This window comes from Meles meles, chromosome 17 (genome assembly GCF_922984935.1).
Source record: "Meles meles chromosome 17, mMelMel3.1 paternal haplotype, whole genome shotgun sequence".
In the NCBI taxonomy this organism is placed as follows: Eukaryota; Metazoa; Chordata; class Mammalia; order Carnivora; family Mustelidae; genus Meles; species Meles meles.
The window spans coordinates 9,100,221-9,121,821 of record NC_060082.1 but is presented as its reverse complement, the minus strand read 5'-3'; the positions used below and the strand labels follow the sequence as shown (position 1 = coordinate 9,121,821).

The 21,601-nt window shown below is 47.9% G+C and overlaps 1 protein-coding gene across 3 annotated transcripts in view; it reads left to right on the top strand.

Moving 5' to 3' along the window:
* The window catches only part of RXRG (retinoid X receptor gamma), a 116,353-nt gene that overhangs the window by 50,451 nt on the left and 44,301 nt on the right, over nucleotides 1–21,601 (top strand). Inside the window, exon 1 of one of the 3 annotated variants that reach the window (XM_045983631.1) lies at nucleotides 12,262–12,462. The exons of 1 other annotated variant lie outside the window; for it this stretch is intronic. In XM_045983631.1, coding sequence (XP_045839587.1) covers nucleotides 12,315–12,462 — 148 coding nt within the window. In that variant the 5' untranslated portion in view covers nucleotides 12,262–12,314. Of the gene's footprint in view, nucleotides 1–12,261; nucleotides 12,463–21,601 lie in introns of those variants that run through there. One more of the 3 variants, XM_045983630.1, reaches the window with a different exon arrangement.

The window sequence follows — 21,601 nt, the reverse complement described above, 5'->3', positions numbered from 1 at the left end:
TGTGACCACCAAAGAATCATGGCCTGTACCCGTCCCCTTGGACCCCACCCTGCCGGCCCCCAAAGGTCACTGACAGTGATGTCACGGAAGAACATGTGGTTGCAGAGCCCATCCTCAGAAGCGCTGGAAACCGCGGATCCCTGGAAGCTGGAGGAGTGACCCGCTCCCTGGCATCGCGGCCCCAGCCCCGAGCCCTGGAGAATCTCTTAGATGCCCCCAGCCTCGAGGTAGCGCAGCAGGGGAGGGACACCCCCCTGGCCTGAGTGGGACTGTGAGCCCAGAAGGTGTGGCAGTCTGCCATCTCCACTCTCCGTGGCACCCATGGGAGTCAGAGAGGACCGAACCAGGGGGACCCTGACCTCTCCCCTTAGACCTCCTGCTGCTCATCGGCTTTAACCCTGTTCTTGCCGGATTCATTTCCATGTCTTGCATTCGTTTGCCTTTTTGATCCCTCTCTCTCCCCCCTTTACCCTCTGCAGAAGTGACAGACACAGGTGTATGTGTACACACACACACACACACACACACACACACACCACTGTCCCCGTTAAGCCACTCTGAGAGGGTCAGCCTCATCCGACTCAGGCCAGAGAACCCACTGGAGGGGAGCAGTGCCGTTAGCTGGAGCCTGCCCACACCTGCCTTAAGTCTGGGGACAGGGAGCTCCTGGATGCTCTGGGGCAATAGAGAGAGAATCCCATAGGAAACAGCAACATTTATAGGAAAATCGCACTGACTGGCCGCTGTCCGTGTGTCCAAAGCATTCCACATACATCAGAAGGGAACTGTCTCTGCTACATTTTAGCAGTAAAGAAAGGTGGGTCTCCACGGCGGGCGCAAATGCTTGGGTGGTTGACTTGAAACCAGGCTTTGACTCCAAATCTGAGACCCTCGGGATTATCCTGAGGCTTAGACACGACAACAGGTGACCAGCGAGGATTGTCTGCATTCCGGAAGGGACAACATGGGATGCTAAGTGTGTGTGTGGCGGGGGCTGGGGTTAAAGGAATTGGGAGCCCCATGATGTACTTTCCTTAATGTCGCCCTCCCTGGCACTTGTCTCCTCCTCTCTTCTTTGGATCAGGACCTTTCAACTTAACTCCGCCCGAGACCCCCGCTGTGACTCCCACCGCCCAGCAGCCCACTGCCGGCAGGACAGCCTCCTGGCTCCCATCCTGACAGCTCTTCTCTGCTTCCCTCCCCACTCAGGCCTCCCTCTGCCTCGCTTGCTCAAACCTCCGTGTACTTCTGACTGCCAGCCTCGGCGTTGGCTGTACCCTTTGCCTGACACGTCTCCTTCCCCTCACTCTTTCCGGGGACCTCCTCTGATCTTCTGAGTCCCAACTTGTGACACCGTCCCTAATCCTCATCTCCATGGTCTTCCCCAAACACCGCACACCTAACCTTGCTCTCCAAGTATGATCAGAGCTGTGTTTTAGAAAGATCACCGTATCGGTGGTGTAGGCATTGGCGGATGAGCCACTAAGGGCTGGGAGAGGAAACATTTGCAGTCTGTTGGCAACCATTCTGGGGAAAGGGGGCCAGGGCGGGGGATGGGAAGAAGGGTTCTTGGCTGGGGGTGGGGACAATTTCTGAGGTGAAGCCTCCCCCCCACCCCCGCCAGGGTCAGACTAAAGGAGGCTAGCACCTGTCCAAGGTGGGCTTTGAGAAAGTTCTGCCTCTAGGCCAGGGGCTTCCTGAGAAGACCTTTGGAAGACCCTTTCAACCCTTTAACTGATTCTGTTATAACTGTGACATCCTTCGGGTTGCTCAGAAGGCAGGAGCTCTAAAAATAGAAAGCCTTATTATTACTGATTAAATCTCTTTCCACCTACAGAATTTTCTGAAAGTAACAAGAAGAGGAAGCCTGAGTCTGTGCCGAAGCGTTCAGGGAGCAGAGATGTATTGAGAGGTGATGAGAGAGGGAGGGAGGGCACAGAGAATGTGAGGTCAGGCAGGTGAGAAGGGGTTAGGGGGAAACCCACTGATCAAGCACACGGGTGGGTAAAGGGACTTTCCGGAGGGTGTGGTGCCTCCCGGGGATGTGCCCCTGAACGTAGAGTTCCTGCTGAGGCCGTTGCCTGAGCCATGGGAGGACAGCGGGGCTCCGGGTGTACCCTGCACACCCCCCCACCCCCCCCTTAGGGGAATGCATGACTGCTCCCCTCACGGTGATAGGTGTGCAGCTCACCCCCACTCTCCTGCCTCCTGATGCAGTTCATGCCCATGAAGTTGACCTGCAAAGCCCACTACAGCCTTGCAGCTTCCGAGGACGGCATCCACGGCGGCTAAGGACCTATAAAGTCATATGAAAAGATGAGACTGAAGGAGAGAAGACACGGAAAATACCCTGTTTGCACAGTTTATGTATTTTAAAAAAATGATTCCCCCAAAGTGAATCGGTGTCAGGTATCACAAACCTGGATTCACCCTGTAGCTCTGCCCTAGAATAATTTAGATTAAATCTTTTTTTTTTAAAGATTTTTTATTTATTTTGACAGAGAGAGAGATCACAAGTAGGCAGCGAGGCAGGCAGGAGTAATTTAGAATGATTTAGAATGAAAAAGTCCAAGTTACTTTCCATGTGTCTCCCGTAGGTTCTCTTCTCCCACATGGCTTAGTTCTGTGGCCTCAGTGCTGTCCCCAGGCGTCCCTGTAGGAGTGGCCTTATTGCCACGGACTACGCCAGGACTTTGCAGTCAGGCTTGAAACCTGGCTCTTCTAATAACTGGCTTGGGCTTTTAAATGGAATTATTCCAAATCGCCGTTTGTTCATAGGTTAAAAATGACTGGATAACAGCATTTTCACATGGCTTGGCATCAGAACTCCTCTGAGTTTCCTTTTCCACAAAATAGAGATCACGAAGGAGTTGTAGTTTAATAGGTAGAGGGTTTCAGTTTTGCAAGATGAAAAGAGTTCTGGAGATTGGTGGCACAGCAATGTGAATGTACAATGTGAAAATTTAACCAAGTAGACTTTAAAGATCTTGGTTTTTTAGTGATTGAGGAATCAGGCGCATCCAATCCAGCATCTAGGAAGGGCTATGAAAGACTTTTATAGTTGGAAGGGAGCAGGGACAAGGAGGTTATACTAGGTAATGAGAAGGTTACTTTCTCTTTAGGTGGTGGCAGGGGCTTTATAAGGCAGATCCCCTACCCATGGCTCGTCAGGGGATTCCTGATTGGCTGGTTTACAATTCCGTCTCTGGTAGAAACTGTAATTGAGTTGACTGGGTTTGGTGACATGGGGATTAGCATAAGCAACTCCATTTTGAGCCAGTCTCAACACAACTGGACTCTGCACTTAAAAATGGTGAACTAGTTGGGGCCCCTGGTTGCTCAGTCAGCTGAGAGTCTGCCTTCGACTCAGGTCATGATCTTAGGGTCCTGAGCTCCCTGCTCAGCAGGGAGTCAGCTTCTCCTCTCCCTCTGCCCTTCCCTCTTATTGTGCTCTCTCTCTCTCTCTCAAATGAATAGATAAAATCTTTAAAAAAGAAAAAAATGGTTGACGTGCTAAGTTTTGCTATGTTTTACCACTATTAAAAAATAACAGAGATAATAGGGGTGCCTGGGTGGCTCAGTCATTAAACGTCTGCCCTCGGCTCAGGTCACGATCCCAGGGTCCTGGGATCAAGTCCCAAATCGGGCTCCCTGATCAGCGGGGAGCCTGCCTCTCCCTCTGGCTGCTGCTCCCCCTGCTTGTGTGTGCGTGCTCTCTCTCTGACAAATAAATAAATCTTTAAAAAAACAACAAACAGAAATAATAAAGTCGGCCACAGCTCACATTGAAGATGGGCTAAGAACAAGTGTGTAACTTTGCACAGCTCCTGGTACACCGCAGACGTGCAGCTTGACACATGTTAATTTCTTTCTTTCTTTCTGTCTGTCTATCTGTCTGTCTGTCTGTCTGTCTTTCTTTCTTTCTTTCTTTCTTTCCTCAGTAGTCTCTTTGCATGGAGCCCAGTGCAGTGCTTGAACTCACAACCCTGGGATCTAGACCTGAGCTGAAACTAGGAGTTTGACATTTAACCCGCTGAGCCACAGGCGCCCCCAGATAAATGTTAACTTTTATTAGTACCGTTAGTCTTGATAGTTTCTTGTTCCCCAAATTGTAATTCTCTATCCCAGGGCTAAAATGCAGTTGTTTCTCTAGGAAAGGGAAACACTACAGGGCAGCATCACCTAGCAGAATCTCCAAACACATTCCTCACTGGCATGAGGTTCTCCCAGAGGCTTGAATCTGCACGTCTTTATAATAAGAACAGCGAATGCTCATCTTAATGCAAATGAGCTCACTTGAGCCCCGCAAAACTCCAGGGAACGGGTCTAATTATTTTGATCACTTGTCTGAAGTCGCATAGCTAGTTAGTGTCAGTCCACATAAAGCCGTTTGTTCCAGAGCCTGTGTTCACCCCCACGCCATGGCCTCCACCCAGCCCACCATTGCTTTAGAATCTCTAGCTTATGGTCCCTTTTGGCAGCGGGTCTCTCTTTCCCTGTGGCCAGTGAAACTCCTTAGGTCTTCTTCTCCTGTAATGCCAGCCAGCAGCTCAGATTTGCAGGACGTGTGTATTTCAGATGTAGGAAGCACACGCCCGGGCCGTGCTCCCGTCGGGAGGACTCTGGAAGGGCTCTAGAGGTCACTGGTTATGCGTAAGACCACTCGGTTCTGACATGTCTCCCCTCAGAGCTCTGTGGGGGACCCCCTTCTCCCGGAAGTTCTGTTTAGTAGCTTTGCGTGCTCTTCCTCACCAATTAATTGAAGTAATATAGGCACAGAATAAGAAATCCTCGATTTATTTATTTATTTATTTATTGTCCTAGTAAAGGACAAGAGCAAATGAAATGTAGAGATGTCCCTTCCCTTCCCTCACCTGTGTCTAGTCTCTAGTTCTTCTGGAGGGGATTTCCAAACTTGAACCATCTAAATGCTTTAATGCCTCGCTCCTGGTTTTTCAATTTTATTTATTTATTTTTTAAGATTTTACTTATTTATTTGACAGAGAGATCACAAGTAGGCAGAGAGATAGAGTGGGAAGCAGACTCCCCGCTGAGCAGAGAGCCCGATGTGGGGCTTGATCCTAGGACCCTGAGCTCATGACCTGAGCCGAAGGCAGAGGCTTAACCCACTGAGCTACCCAGGCGCCCCTGGTTTTTCAATTTTAAACAGGGTTTATTGATTTCTCACTGTAAGAGAGGAAGGATGTAACTCCTTTGCAGTAACTGTAACCCTCCTTCTAATTTTGCTGTTTTTATTGTTCTTCCCCGCGTAATTTTAAACAATATATTTAAATTTGTATTTCCAAAAGATGATCTTTCTTGACATCTCAACTTAAGATAGTACTTTCTGCATTTGCCCTGCAAAATGAAGAATTCACCTCCCTGCACGTTTGGATGTCTATCATCTGTTCTCTTGCTTTTCCATTGCTCATTTGAAATATTTACACTCTGTTCCATAACTATAATTAGGTTTCATATGTTTGGTGTCGATGCTGATTTTATAGATTAAAAGTCAACGAGTATTTATGTTATAAATATTTAGTCATTATTCTCCTCAGAACCAAGCAGTGTGATTAGACCCATAGAAAGATGTAGTTCTCTCTCTCTTTAAAGATTTTATTTTTATTTATTTATTTGAGAGAGAGCGAGCATGAACAAGGTGAGGGGCAGAGGGAGAAGCAGACTCCCCATTGAGCAGGGAGCCTGATGCAGGGCTTGATCCCAGGACCCTGGGATCATGACCTGAGCTGAAGGCAGATGCCTAATCGACTGAGCCACCCAGGTGCCCCTAAAGATGTGATTCTCTTATCGAAGGAATGAAACACGGAGGCCATTTGACTGGGGTAGCTATAATGTCTTGGTAACCTACCTAAGCACAGCAAAGCCTAAACCAGAGTCAATTCCTATCAATGTACTTGTATCCAAGAAAGCAAAATTTGAGTGCAACCAATGACAGTAGCCAACTAGGCTTTCCTAAATAAGACAAAACTGCTTCAGCTTTAGAAGAAATAGTTTCCTTGTTTTGCTTATATGTCTGCTCTATAAACTCTCTCTTCTAGTTCCTGTCTGCTAGGCTTGCCACTGGTGGATTCCAACCGATGTCTGCTCAAATAAACTCTTGAAAAATTTAATGCGGCCCCTGGGTGGGTCCGTTGGTTGGGCATCCAACTCTTCATTTCGGCTCAGGTTATGATCTTAGGGTTGTGAGATCGAGTCCTGTGTTGGGCTCCATGCTGGGCGTGGAACCTGCTTGAGATTCTCTCTCTCCCTTTCTTTCTATGTTCCCCACCCCAACTCATGGGTGTGTGCGCGCTTGCTCTCTCTTAGCAAAAAAATTTAATGTACCTCAGTTTATCTTTTTAACACTATCTTGTTAAGACTTTCCCATTCAAAGGAGGATGTTCCCAGAACCAATGTCAGGTGGATTCTGTTTGCATACCTTCTATCCATGCTCAGAATAGTGATACATTTTTATTTTTGTATATTTAGACTGTGATTTTTTTTTTTTATAAAACTCTTTGGTGATTTCATTTTCCCTGATATTCCTAACTACCTTTCCTTTTCATTCACAAACAATGCTATTCTTTTTTTTTTTGAAAGGTTTTATTTATTTATTTGACATAGAGCGAGAGCACAAGTGGGCAGAGTGGCAGGCAGAGGGAGAGGGGGAACCAGGCTCCCCACTGAGCAGAGAGCCCGATGTGGGGCTCGATCCCAGGATGCTGAGATCATGACCTGAACTGAAGGCAGAGGCTTAACCACCTGAGTCCCCCAGGTGCCCCAATGCTATTCTTTTTAGATCATCCTGCTTCTCATTCCGATTTCTTGTTACAGGAAATTTCCCTGATTTTTAAAAAATCATTTTTTTTCAGCACTGGACCTGAGCTGAAGCACAGCTGAAACACGAACGTTATGAACACTCCTAGCATGCATGGGTGGGGACATCCAGGAAGCAGCCAAAGCTGTTCCAGGTTTCCCGAATCACAGAAGCAGCATGAAATTCCACGTGGCCTCCTGGAGAAGGAACTGGATCTGGGCTTCGTGTTCTTGTTTGCACATACCACTTAGTTCCTCTGCACCTCGTAAAACAGGGGGGAAAATCGGCCTCCATAAAACAATGATGGGTATCATTTTACGGAGCATGTATGAGGTGCTAAGAACAACATTCTAAGCACTGTGTGTACATTACCTTAGTCCATCTCCAAAACAACCCCATGAGCTAGGGCTAACCATCATTGCAATTTCAGACACAAGGGGCTGAGATTTAGCAAGACTAAGCAATTTCTCAATGTGGTGAGTCGCAGAGGCAAGGCTTGAACCCAGGTGGCCTGACTCCAAAATCCACACTCTCCTTAGCTGTGTTCTGTTTCTGTGAAAGAACTTCTCAGCTCCCTTTCCAGAATTACTACTTGCCAGTGATCCTGTGAGCATTTTTTCCTGTAAGTATTGATAGTAACTACTTTCAGAGCCATGAATTTTGAGGGAGGGCCCAGGACTCTTGAAGACACTCTTCTCAAAGGGGTCTGTCCTCCTTTCCTAATGTGCTTGCTTGTTTTCTAGGTCCCCTAGAGAACTGTCACAATGGGATTTCAATTCATTTCACTTCCAGGTTACTTTTACTCTCTCTGAGCCCCATGCTTAACTCTCAGATTTCTCTTTGTTTGGCTAGAGTATGCTTTCTTTCTTTCCTTTTTTTTTTTTTAATTTTTAACAAGATATTTATTTATTTGACAGAGAGAGACAGAGAGAGGGAGTGTGCACAAGCAGGGGGAGCTACAGGCAGAGGGAGAGGGAGAAGCAGGCTCCCTGCTAAGCAGGGAGCCTGATGGGGGTGGGGGCATGATCTCAGGACCCCAGGATCATGACCTGAGCCAAAGGCAGACACTCAACGGACTGAGACACCCAGAATATGCTTTCAAATAATCACTATTAAAAGGTTGCCGTGGATGTCAAATGTCTGATCTTTTGCATACAGTCTGATACATGTTGCTTTCCAGATAACCAGCTTTGTTTTTCTAAATATTTAGGTTTTTATGTATCTTTGGCGTTTCTAAGCTCTTACTGGGACATACTTGAGTGGAGGACCTGATCTGTGTTTTTTGTAAGCTCCAGGCACTGTCCTCCTTTCTTTGTCTTATCATTTTCTCTGTTCTCACTTTTGGGAGTGCTCATTAAAAGGACGGTCCACTTACTGAGTGGATCCTTTAAGTCTCAACTTTTTCTCTGAAATTTTCCACCTCTTTGTCCTTCTGACCTACATGGGCTGGAGGTCTTTCTGAATTTGTCCTCCAGTGGTTCTATTGACCTTTTCTCTTTAGCTGCTGTGTTTGTCATTTCCAATCTCTTGCTGTCTGGATGTTTTATTTTTACAGTAACTTTTTTTGTTTTATGCATGTACTATCTCCCTGAATCTTTCTGAACACGGGAATTAGAATTATTTAAAAAGTCTCTTCTGTTTTGTTTTCTCTGGGGTATTTTATTTCTTTTTTTAAAATATTTTATTTATTTGATAGAGATATCACAAGTAGGCAGAGAGGCAGGCAGAGAGAGAGGGAAGAAGCAGGCTTCCCGCTGAGCAGAGAGCCCAATGCGGGGCTCGATCCCAGGACCCTGAGATCATGACCCGAGCCGAAGGCAGAGGCTTTAACCCACTGAGCCACCCAGGCGCTCCTATTTTATTTCTTCATCTAGATTCTTCTGCGATGCTAATTTTTCTCAAATCCCTAGTGGTCTTTGGAATTCCACTCCTATTTTTTTGAATGAAGAAGAAAGTTTATTAATCTCTGAAGCCAGCATGAATTTCCTTTGTGGATGTGGAGGCCTGTTAGTTTACCAGGTCTCTCTCCTCAGTGGAAGACAATTAAGGTCATAGACAAAATGTCTGCACTCATGCTAGCTAAAGTCTTAGAGATACCAATATCATATATATAATGGGATAAATAAATGTAAAATTTTGATAAGATTTGGTGAGAAATAGCGGGGTTTATGAACTAGTATAGTGGGGGGATTTAATTTGGGTTGGAGTTTTAGGAAAGGATTTGCTGATGAGGTGACGTTTATACTGGGTCCAGGAAGATGGGTTGGAGTTGCCTGAGAGATTTGGCGTAAGAGCCTTTCAAGCAGCAAGGATAGCATGTTTAAAGACCCTGGGGCAGAAAGGGTGTGGCATGGTGTAGGCATTGGAAGGACAGCTGGGCAGCTTTGACACAGTGACAGAGGTCAAAGAAGATATGAGTTTAGTGTAAAGAAGTAGCCAGGGGCCAGGTCATGGGACCTTAAAGATCAAGTTGTGGTAAAGGAAGTTACTTTTCAGTTCAATTATATGTCATTAAAGGATTTTAATCACAGGAGTAATATAATCAAATCCACATTTAAAAAAAATCTGGCTATTGTGTGGCTAATGGAATGGGATGGAGAGGCTAACAGTGGAAGTGGAGGGAAAAGGAGGTTTTTGTAGTAGTCCAGGCTGAAAAAGATGGAGACTGAGCTTGGTACATTAAAGGTGAAGAGAAGGGGGCACCTGGGCGGCTCAGTTGTTAAGCATCTGCCTTCGGCTGAGGTCATGATCCCAGAGTCCTGGGTTCGAGTTCCACATTGGGCTCCCCGCTCTGTGGGGAGCCTGCTTCTCCCTCTCCCACTTCCCCTGCTGTGTTCCTCTCTTGCTGTTTCTCTGTTAAATAAATAATCTAAAAAAAAAAAAAAGTAAAGATAAAGAGAAGAACTGACAGAGTTGGGTGGGGGATGAAGTAAAAGGAGCACGGAAAGTCGTGTCATGGATGACTTACATTTCTGGCTTGAGCAACATGGTGCTAGAGAGGCCATCTGGGGTGGAAGACCCTGGAAGAAAAGCAGATTTGCAGAGCCCGAGTTTAGTCGGATTATGGCCGGTGTGAGATGGTTGTGAGACCTCCAAGCATAGAGGTCTGGAGAGCCTGTGAATCTTTGCGTCTGGAGAGGATCGTGCCCAGGAGGCCAAAGGATCATGCTTGAGGAGAGAAGGGAACAGTCGGTGGTGCGGACTGCTGTCCCATTGTCGAAGAAACAGTAGCTAAAGCATATTAATTCAAATCTGAAACAAAGAGGTTTTTGGTGACCTTGGAAAGAGTGGTCTCATCAGAACGGTGGCCGTGGAGGCAGACTATGTGGACAGAGAAGCAAGTGGAAGGTGAGCAGACTGATGGCAGCGGGGGTTGGGGGGAGGCTGCTCAGACAGCACCTTCGGGAAGGGGAAGAGAGGAGCAACGGCTAAAGATTATGACTTGAGAAGGGCGGGAGCCATTTCCTATACTTCTTTCTGTCCCCTAGGCTAGCACAGTGGCTGGAATATGGGAAATGATCAAACCCGCTTATTGAATTTCCTAGAGTATACGAAGCCTTAGAGGGGGGACGGCTCTAATGCTCCATGGCGGGGAGAGGTGGCCCGGCACCTGGCCTACTGTGCTGTTGCTGAGTCCCATCTCGGGTCCAGCTAATCACAGACCGTCTGTCAACAGCTGTGACTTGTGGAAGTTGCCACCGTCAGCCTGACCTCTCGGGGCTAAACTGCTGAAGGTAGGTGCCTGAGAAGGAGCAGAAGGCTCCCGTGGGCCTGCTGATAGACCCCAGGCTTGAACAGTCCTCTCGAGGTAAGAACAGATGCTTTCTTACGTTTAGCGAGGACCTGCTATGCCCTGTGTTTTCACGCGTTTTCTCATCTTTTCACAAACCTCTCATATTCCCAACCGTCGTTCACATTTCACAGATGAGAGCATGAAAGCCCAGAGAAGGTAAATGTATTTCCTAATGGGCTATCAGTGGCCGGGGCAGGATTTGAACCCAGGTCTTCCGATTTCACAGGACGCACGCAGTGCTCCAGGAAGGCATATGGAAAATCAGCAGGATAGAAGAGCAAGATGGGCTCTCATGGTCCAAGGATCTTGAGAGCTCATCTTTTCAGTGACTTTCGAGGGACACGAAAAGCAGATGGTAATTAAATGCTCATGGGTGGGAGGAAGTGGAGAGGGGAGGGGAAAGACAGCTGAAGAGACTGATTCATTCATGGGATGAGGTTGGGCCCCTGAGCGGCTGCGCCAAGGTGATGCTCATAAAACCTTCGTTTTTGGCTCCAACCTTACGGCTTTTCCAGGGAGGTGAGGATTCCAGGATTTTTTGTTTGTTTGATTTGCTGTTCCTCAACTTTGTGCCTTATGAAATAAAATGCATGAAGGGAAGAGACTGTGACCACCGACGCACCAATGGCAGAAAACAACAAGTCCAGAGGAATAAAGAATATTTTGTTAAAATTTTAAAAATATTTTAATTATCTTTCTCATTGTAAATGTTATTGGTAATAGGAAAAGGTAATAGGGAACTCATAAAATACTGAGAGTTTTGCAGAAGAAAATAAAAATCACCTCAAAATTCCATGACCTAGAGTCAATCGCTCTTTGAATTTTGCCATATTCCGGTCTAAAGAATATTTTTGAAAAAGTCCAAGGCTAAAAAAAAAAAAAAAAAAAAAAAGTCCAAGGCTCCTTTGAGTTCACATAAAATATTTAAAGGAAATTGGACAGTCCCTCCTTTTTCCTGCAGGCAATAACATTGATCTTACACGAACAGAGGAAGAGAAGTGTCTAGTTTTCCTTAAAAATCCCCAGAAAAAGAATATTCTTAGCCACTCATGCTATGACTTTCCAGAGGACCCCATATCCTGGTAGAAGGGAACCCTCTCGGTTCCAAATATAAACCCTCCTCTTCCTCAGACCCATCTCGTCTCATCCTGGCAATGGTAGAAACATCTACGTAGTCAATAAACCCAAAAATAGCCATTCAATTTGCCCTTGAGGCAACTACTATTTTATGGAAGGAGTCCGAGCCAAAGGATGAGCTAAAGCCCAGAAGGAAACAGGCTCTCTTCACCGTGATGATCATCTCAGGACCTCCCTTACAACGGATGAACCAGCAGGAGAGAAGAAAAAGGAAATGAAGGTTAAGGAGGAGACACTTAGAGACCGTTGGAAGTGGAAACTCTTTTCATAACAGGGTTGTAAAAATGTCTGTGAACAGATGTTCTTGTCTTTAAAAAAAAAAAAAGCCAAGGATCTCACAGCTGGCCGGGGGTCAGCTGCACCCAAAACCAAAGATAGTAAGACTCCGTGGCAGAAGGCAATGCGGATAAGCCACCCAATCTAGCATCTGGGGCACACAAGAACTCGTGATGCGTGAATCCCCTTTCTTCCTGCATCTACTGAGCTTTCCTTGCCCTGGCAGCCTCCTGGGCTGTGTGGCGTGTCCTCAGAGGGACAGACGATATTTTAATAGAGTAACGAAGTTTGATGGTATGGAAATCCATGTTGGCATTGACCTTCCAGTCGCGGTGTGCAGACCCTGGTTCTCCACATCGGCAGGACTCGTGGAGAAAGTCGTCGAGCAAGAGGCCATGCCAAACCGAGTTACAAGGGTTCTCCTTGAAGTCGTTCATCGGTGAGTACGCATAAAACCCATGTTTCTAGTTTTTTGGTAAATTCACGGCCTGCTTTTGCCCAAATTTTTGCACGTGATTTTAGCTTTAAAAAACACTGGGGGCTAGCAGGTTAAGTAGCCAGGGGGCATCGTCCACTGCAAGAGTCGCAGAAAATCTGGAGATACTCAGGATACACGCCAGCCAGCAGGGCGCAGGCAGGAGAGGCTGGCCGGGGAGGCAGGCATCCCCAGTACTGTTCGCTCGTTCCCTTTGGTGCTTACTCGGCGTCTATCCGTGTTTGCATTTCCTCCACCCCCATCCCGTGTGCGTCCCCACCCCCCTCTCCCCATCTGCAGGCTCCCTATTCTTATCAAAAGCTGCTCCTCTTCTCCAGATCATGTAATGCCCGTTACCATGGCACCTGGTACTTCACGTTATTAAGACAATCTCTTTATTAGTAAGCCCGCTCCTCTCAGGATGCCAGGCGCTTCGGAGCCCAGTTGACAAGATGATGAACCTGTGTCTTGGGAGGCTTAGGCACTTGTCAGGGGGTCAGGACAGACAGGCTCAGAGAGCTTGGACCTCACACCCCACTCATGGATCGCGCCTCACTGCTTCCTGGGTGACTGGGACTCACAGTCCTGTCTCCTTTTCTTTTCATCACGCACTTGTAATAATTATACATGTTATCACACTTTACATTTTACAAAAGGCTTTCAAATACATCCCTGCCTTCAATCCTCACAGTGTCCCTGTGGACTAAGAATTTTGTGCTCATTTTAAAGGCTGAAGGAACTGGGAGCTGACGTTCAGGGAATCTGACTGTTCAAGGTCATACAGACACTCAGCGCCAATGGCAAAGCTACAGCCACCCCTCTTGCCATCGACAGATGGATAGACAGGCACACAGAGAGACAGACGAAACATTCTATGCCTTTTGGGAGCTCAAGAACCATTTGTTGATTTATTAGACTAAATGTGTCCGCTTCTGAATCGAATGTGATGTTACTGACTCACCATCACTGGCTTTGGAGACTGTTTTCCCAGTAAGGATTAGCTTCAACAGCTTCTTTTTGTCCCCCCCCCCCCCACCTTTTTTTTCTTTTGAGCTCCTAGCAGGAGCTAGGAATGATGGATGGCACGATGGGAGTGTTGGGGAGCACAAAGGATGTCCTGTATCACCGGTATTCTTGGGCAGTGCGGGATGGATGAAACACACGCTACCCGCAAAGCTATCATCTAGCACAGTGTGATAAAAGCGAGTCATCTCTTCACCAACGATTGGTTGTCTACCAGCCATGACCCAGGATTCAATGATGAATCAAAGAGATATGGGCCTTGCTCTCATGGAGCTTTCTGTCTATGGAAGGAGACAGGTGTTAAGCAAAGAGTTACACGGCCGTTTCATTGTAACTGGGATGTGTGCTGGCAAGGGAAAGAGGAGGTAGAACCAGAGCATGGAGGGGGCAGGTATGGCGGCGTGTGGCATGGAAAGCTTCCTAAGGAAAAGTCTTGGATCCACAGAGGTGGGATGATAGGTCTCACTGCCCCCCACCCCCGAGGAAACTGAGGTCCCTGCCTCATCACAATTAGGCCAAGCCCTCAATGGACATTGAGAAAAGAGCATGAGTTTCAAAGGGCATGAAGGATGGGTTTTAGTAGCAGGAAGTTCAGTGATATTCGTCTGTGGACGTGCTTCATGTTGAGAAAACCCAGAGGTCCCAAGGCTAAGCTAGTTGTGGGTCATAACAGGGAGGTCCTCAACACTGGGAGGTGGGCGGTGGGAGATACAGATAGCCACACAGATCAGTGGGGGAGGGGGAGGAGAGAGAGAGAGAGAAAGAAAGAGAAAGAGAGACTTAGCTGGAAGGATCAGAGAGAGGTGGCATGTAGGTCCAGAGAAGGACCAGCTAGGACTCAGCTAATGGGGACAAATAGTGGGGCGGATGGTGTTGCAGAAGGATAAAGCAACTTGAGCAAAAGCAGAGAACAAAGGAGGAGGAGTGTGTCCAGTGTGTTTGGGGAAGAGCCCGCTATTTTCTGGAGACTAGCGTGTGCTCAGTCAAGGGGAGGGCTGAAGGTTTGGAAAAGTGGAAGGGGACCCAGGGTAGATAGCTCCGTGGGCAGAGGGCTGCTGTGAGGAGTATCCAGTCTGGGGAGTCCCATCAGAGCCATGCATTAGGAGGATTAATCTGTCCGGAGCACGCAGGATGGATGGGGAGGGAGGGCGGGAGGTGCCCTTTCACCTCCCTCCCACCGTCCTCCTGGGCTGCCAGGGGCAAACTGATCCGTAAATGGCACTTTTAACTCCGTCCTCTGCCTCCTTTCCAATGGAAAAGGGTGATGAATTTTTAGCCCTAATCATGATTGCTTTTTTAAATTACCTGGCATGACCGAGCCTTCGCTGAAGTACAGAAAGGGTGTATCCCTGCCCCTCAAACAGCTGGGGAAGTAATGGATGTTCCAGACCTACTGAGAAGCTTAACTGAATTTCCTCCCTTCCTGCTTTTAGCTTTTTTTTGTTTGTTTGTTAAAGATTTTATTTATTTATTTGGCAGAGAGAGAGATCACAAGTAGGCAGAGAGAGAGGGAGAGAGGAAAGCAAGCTCCCTGCTGAGCAGAGAGCCCGATGCGGGGCTCGATCCCAGGACCCTGGGATCATGACCTGAGCCGAAGGCAGAGGCTTTAACCCACTGAGCCACCCAGGCACCCCTGCTTTTAGCTTTTGGTGGTCTGAAGTCCTCGGGAACTGTTTCCATCCGCCACGATGTCCTCTCCGCCACCCCTGCCTTTTCTACCTTTGATTTCAGAGCCCTTCCAGTCTTGGCTGGCTCAAGCCCGTGAAGGATCTAGACCAGGTGCATCCACGTGGGGCCAAGGGGGGAGGGGGCGGCATCAGCCTCAGACGGAGGCTTTGATTAGGCGGCACAAAGGCTCCAGTCCTTAAATATCTGTGCCCAGCCTGCTGATGTGTCTGAAATTCCCCCTTAAGAGTCACTGATGTTTGGGCAATTCCAGAAATAACGCTTCATGGGAACAGCTGCCCAGGGTGACGTCACAGGCAGCCAGAAAAGCCTTCCTCTCCCCTCCGGGCCATTGCACCAGGGGAACTGCTTCTAGATCTGCCCCTCCCCCACTGTCCTTCAGCCCCTGCAGCCCCAGCTCTAACTGGCCATCCTCTGGGGCTTCTTTTGCCAGCCTGTTCTCTCCAGCCAGCCCTCTGGATCCTGAATGCTTTGAGCTATTTCTCATCTCTTGGGCCTCCTTTCTCGCAACTAAGCCCTTCCAAAACTGTAACCACAGGCAAACACCACCTCTCTCCTATCTCACTCCTCCCTCACCCCCGACCTCAACCCATTTTCCAGAACCTTCCTCTGACCAGAGCCTCGGCCTCCTGCTTGCTGGGGACAGAGGTTTGGACAGTTCCAGGACTGCATCTTCAAGGTGAAGGGTGGTAGAGAGAACACAGCATTTAGAGTCAAAAGAATTTCCTAAGCTTGACTCCACTGCTTGCACTAACCGTGACTTCAGGAGCTCGGCCTGTGACATTAATGTCACAACATTAATGTTGGCTTTACGGAGTAACCAGGAGGCGCCAGTGCGTAATCTCGAACCTGGCAATGTGGCGTGCATACCCGGGTCAGATCTGGCCTTCTCTAGATACCATTCCATAAAGCTCTGATTCTTAAATGTCACTGCCTATGGGAATTACCTGGGGAGCTTGTTAAAGACCCTCATGCCGAGGCCCTCTCTAGCTCCAGAGACGCTGAATCAGAAGCAGGCCCCAGAAGTCTCTGGGTTTAACAAGCCTCCCGGTTGAATTTCATGCAAATGGTATGGACCTCTGAGCAACCCCACTGCGGGGGTAAATGTCTCTGATCCTGACTTCCTCCACTCACTCTCTTTGTTGTCCCATGGTTGGTACCAGCTAAACTGGGCCTAGAATTGCTTCCGAGGTTGCTCGAATGTATTAAGTACCGAGATCTCTCAAACTCTCTCTGACGTTGTGAAACACGGACTTTAAGACCTTCCTTGTGCCCCACCTCTGCCCCCGATCAACTCTCCATCTGCCTGTAGCCATTTCTCACCATTTTTGCTCTTCGGCAGGTACCCGAATGCTGGCGGTCAATGCAGCTCTCGCTCAGTGCCTCTGGAACTAAATGCTTTCTGGCCTTTTGAGATTAGCTGCCTGGAAATAGAGTTAGTTATACAGGGTTTGGCTTTTGGCAGTAAGAGAACTATGTCTTGGCTGCACACTAATTCAAAAGGCCTTCCCCGTTACAGAGAAAATCGTGACAGCGAGATAAATTCTCATGTCCTAATATCCAACATCCCTTCCTGCTGCAGCCCCCTTGAGTTTGCTTTTAATAATATTTCATACCTGCTTATAAATAAGCTATAAAAGCATGCTGTAGACGGGCAGGTGTTATGCACAGGGGAAATTTCATTACTGTTGCTTATATAAGTGCGGGACCTTCCTCTGATGTGAATCCCTGAGAACAGAACGGGGTCAGTTTTGCCTCCGTCCTCCTTTGTGGCATCTACACCCTCAGCGGCTCTTCCGAGTAGACAAGATAGAGGTTTTGTTGCCCTACGGAGCCCATGGCCAGGCGCTCGTACACGCAAACCCTGTCCACTATAACGGACACTTGCCCTTATGTAAATTTAGCCCTCCAAATGGTGGGGCCTTTGCGCTGCGCTGGGGGTCCTGGTGAGTTTCCTGGCGTCCCTGCCTGTCCCACCCCGCCCAGCCGCCAGCAATGATAACCTGCCACCCGAGGTCACTGGAGGGTATATTTAGAGCCTCTTCCCCAAGAGGGATCTGGTCTGAAAATAGATCACTTGGCCTGTGTGTGCGTGTTTGGGTCGCAGCCTCTAAATCTACACCTTGAAATTGTGCAGCTCCTAGCCAGCCCGATGCATGTCTGTTCAGCAGAATGTAAGTACCAGGGACATGGTCTTGGGGGCTGGGCTCTACTCCAGGATGTCGTCTTCCCTCAACGGGACTTGAGCAGGCCTTCCCGAGGTCTGGTGCTGACATCCACCTCCGTGGCTGTGAACCCTTGGATCTGGACCCTCGTCTGGATTAGAGTATCCCATATTTGAAGTGCTGGCCTCTCTCTAGAAGAGACCAGATGTTTCCCTCTGGTTGCAGCTCTGTGTGATCACAGTTGCTCTCTATCCTGAGAGCCCCAATATACTTTGCAGCTGTGATCGAGTTGTTTATGACAGGCAGTGTTTTATGACCGTCATTCGGGAACTGAGAAATGGAGGCATCGACGTAACTGTTCTTTCCACCTTGAACATGTTATGACAACATTTTGTAGTTTGGAGTTAAGGGCAGTTGAAAGTTACCCTTAAACTTGTAGCTTACAGGTCTGTGAGATCCGGAATAGAGCCTGTCTGGTTCATAGTTGTCCTCTTAGCATCCATTCCCTAGGCCTTATGGAAGTGGCCCAAGTTTGGGGGATGGCTGAGACAGTCTTCATTTAAAGCTAATCACTCTTTCCGAATCAGGCACCTCATTTCTGTCCTCGGAGGCTCTCAATCCCCAAGACGTATGTACTGTCCCAATGCCCGTATCAAGCCTGTCCACACAGGAGTGTATGACTCCATGAGAAGGATCCCATGAAAATGAAAATGGGATTGTAAAAACTGTTGGCACCTAGGAACACTCACCTCCGTGAGTCTGGTACCTGGGGGCTGACATGAGGAGAGGCTAGCTTAATCCACAAATGTCTGTTCATTCACGCATCTTGCAGTTACTGGGTTTCTATGATGTGTTAGACACTGTCGTAAACGCTGCCGGGGCTGCAAAGTGACTCAGACCCAGTTGCCAGTTATTTAGGTGTTCCTGCCTAGGGAGAGGGCTTTTCAGATGCGTTCAGGAGAATCATAGAAGAAGGAACGTGATGAGCGACACGAGAATGGTCCCAGCTACAGGCTGCGGGAATCCAGGAGGGAGTGGTTCCAACGGAGGGCCATCGACAAGTGCCCATGAGAGCGTCTTGGGGAATGGGGGTATTTGGACAGAGAACGGGAAGAGGGGAAGGCTCTTCTGAGCAGAGGAGCAGAAGGAACACACACACAAAGATGGACTAGTGGGGTGGCAGCCCTGGGAAAGAGGGAGGTATCTGAATCTGCCCGGCATGTGAATATCTGAATCTGCCCGGCATGTGAAGGGGAGACAAAGCCAGGAAGGGAGTTTCCAGCAGAACACAGCTGACATGGCCTGTCGGACACAGAACTAGGGGTGAGACAGTGGCACTGTGGACGTCTTGGAAGCCAGGTCATCTATGGGGGAAGACCTGAACATCATATTCCCCAGCTTCTGGAATGCACTGCTCGTTCCCTCCTCCGTGCTCTTAGACCCGCCGTTCCCTCTGCCCGGTCCACGCTAGCCCCCGCCGCTTCCTTCTCCCCCAACTGTATCTTATTCTTTCTTTAGATCCCAGTATAACTGTCATTTCCTCAAAGAATTCTCCCTGACCTTTCAATTTAAATTAGATTTCCCTGCTACGGTCTCTCATCTCATCCAATTATTCTCCTCCATAGCACTTACCATGGCTTCTGATGGTACATTTGTATCTGGGACTATTTGTCTGCTCTCCAGCGCCTCCGTCAGACTGCATAAGCTCCGTGAGGTCAGGGACTTGATCTTGTCTCTTAGTGCACCCCCAGGGACCGACAGGTGAAAGGCTCTCAGTAAGTGTTGGCTGAATGATACGTGAATGAATGAGTGACAGCGAAGAGAAAAAAAGTATGCAAGACCCTTCTGTCCCATAACACGTGTAATAGAAATACATCATTAATAAGGGAAGGGTCAAGGTCTGGTGAAAGACACACTGGCTGGGAGTCGGAGTTGGGGGTCTGGTTTTATACTCATTTCTGTCACTTCCTAGTCATGAGACCACATCCTCAATCCGGCTGGTTAGTGCAGCTCTCTTTCCTCCTCTGACTTCACAGCTCTGGACTCAAATTGCTCATTTATCAGATAGGGACATAGAGTATGCCCTGTGTAACTCTAATAGTTGGGAAAACACACTGAGACTTTTTTTTAATATTTTATTTATTTATTTGACAGAGAGAGAGGTCACAAGTAGGCAGAGAGGCAGGCAGAGAGAGAAGGAGAAACAGACTCCCCACTGAGCAGAGAGCCCGATGCGGGGCTCGATCCCAGGACCCTGAGATCATGACCCGAACCGAAGGCAGAGGCTTAAACCACTGAGCCACCCAGGTGCCCCCTGAGACTTTATATACTATTGGGCAGGTGCAGGACTACACAAATGTGACAGTATCAATTGGCGCCATCAGCTTAGAGGTATTCGCCTCTACATTTTATATCGAATAAATGGCTTTGGGTTTTTATTCGTGTTTACTGCAAAATATTCTTTTCTATTGCCATTGTTCACACACACATCACACACCCCCCCCCCCCCGACACACACACCAGTGGTAAAGCTATATTCTTTTATTACCAGGGTGATCCTAAGATATGCGGAGTCTGTGTCAACCACAGTAGAGAAAACAGATGCCCTTTTCATTTACTCAAAGGCACTAATGGCTTTAATAAAAGCAGGACGTATCACTTAAGAGGAATAGATAATTAGCCTTGACAAGAAGTGAGCTCAGAATTCTTATGAATGAATTAGCTAATTCCCACCATGGACATTGAGCATTTGGTTTTTCATCCGACATCCTAATGAGAAGCCCGTAACAGCTGGGGGCAGAGGAGTGACTGAAGTCCGTGGGGTTGTCTGGGAAGGGCTTAGGTTGGGCTAATGGTGTTATATCAGTAATGGTCTTAGACAGGACACCGCGGTGCCAGCCAAAAATGTGGATTAGAAAGAAAAGCCACACTTGTATTTCTTTTACTTTAGACAAAGTGCATGGCTTGTTATGGGATGTTAAATCATATGGAAGCTGTCACAAGGAAAGCATGCTGGGATATTCTGCTCTAAGCATATCAAGGATTTTTTTATGCAAAAATATTTATTGAGCACCTACTGTGTTCCAGCCTGTGGGCAGGAAAACAATTTACTGGGGCTGCAGGTCGGGTTGGGGAAGGTAAATGGACATAACAGTGAACCACAAGTTGGGATGAACCATGCTGTGCTCCCACAGTGAGCAAAATAGCCAGACTGGAAGGGACCATTGGAGAAAGGGAAGAAAAAAACCCAAACAGACAAACATGAAGCTATTACTGGCTTGTATTTGCATAGAACTTTGGTGTGTCCAACAAACAGAACCCCCAAACCAAGCCTAAACACACGCAGTCCCCTCATCCCATTGGGTCATGAAGCAAAAACAAAACCCAGAAACCCTAGCCAGCTGAGTGGTGTGTGTGTTCCCCCTCCCCCCGGAGTAAATGAGCTTGCCCAGGGTCACACAGCTGAAGGTGCTGGGCCTTACTAACGACTTCTATCCCAGAGCACTTTCCTCCCGGTGGAGCTTAAAAGGGAGGTTGAGACAAGACAGTGGGGCCTTTCCATACCAGGCTAAGGCTCTTGGTCTTTATTCTGTGAGCAGAAGTGGTCAGGGTCACCTAACTTAGCGAAAGGGGAAGAAAGTAGAGCCTACTCACTGCTGACAAATCATCTTGACCTTGAGCTTGAATAAGGCTCTAAGGAGAGCTTTTTACAGGATGGCTTTGAGTACTTGAAGAGCCCAGCACCGGTCCACCAGGAAGTCCGTTGTGCTGGAATAACTCATTTCTTTCTCAGACAGATGTACAAAATGGTAGTTTGTGCTTTTAGTAAGACTTGCTTCAGACGCTTCTGGGGGGAAAAATGGACAGTTTGGAATTGGGGGCTGGATTCATTTGCTTTTGATTTTCAAGTTGAAGGGGATTTTGGAACTCACCTAGCCCTGTTCCATCATTCTACCAGAGTAAAAAGAAACAAGGGGGAAATGACTTGCTAAAAGTCACATCATCATCGTCATCAAAATGGCTTGTACCCATTGAGAATTAATTATGTATCGGCCACCTTCTAAGTGATTAACACGTGTGGACTGAATCACAAGACTATGGGGTCGCTGATGTCCAGGGAGACTCAGGGCCTTGCTAATATCGTGAGGCTCATAGCAATGGAACAGGGATTTGTACCCAGCAAGCTGGCTTCTGACTGGTTTCCTCTGCAGACACAGCGTCTTCTGGCC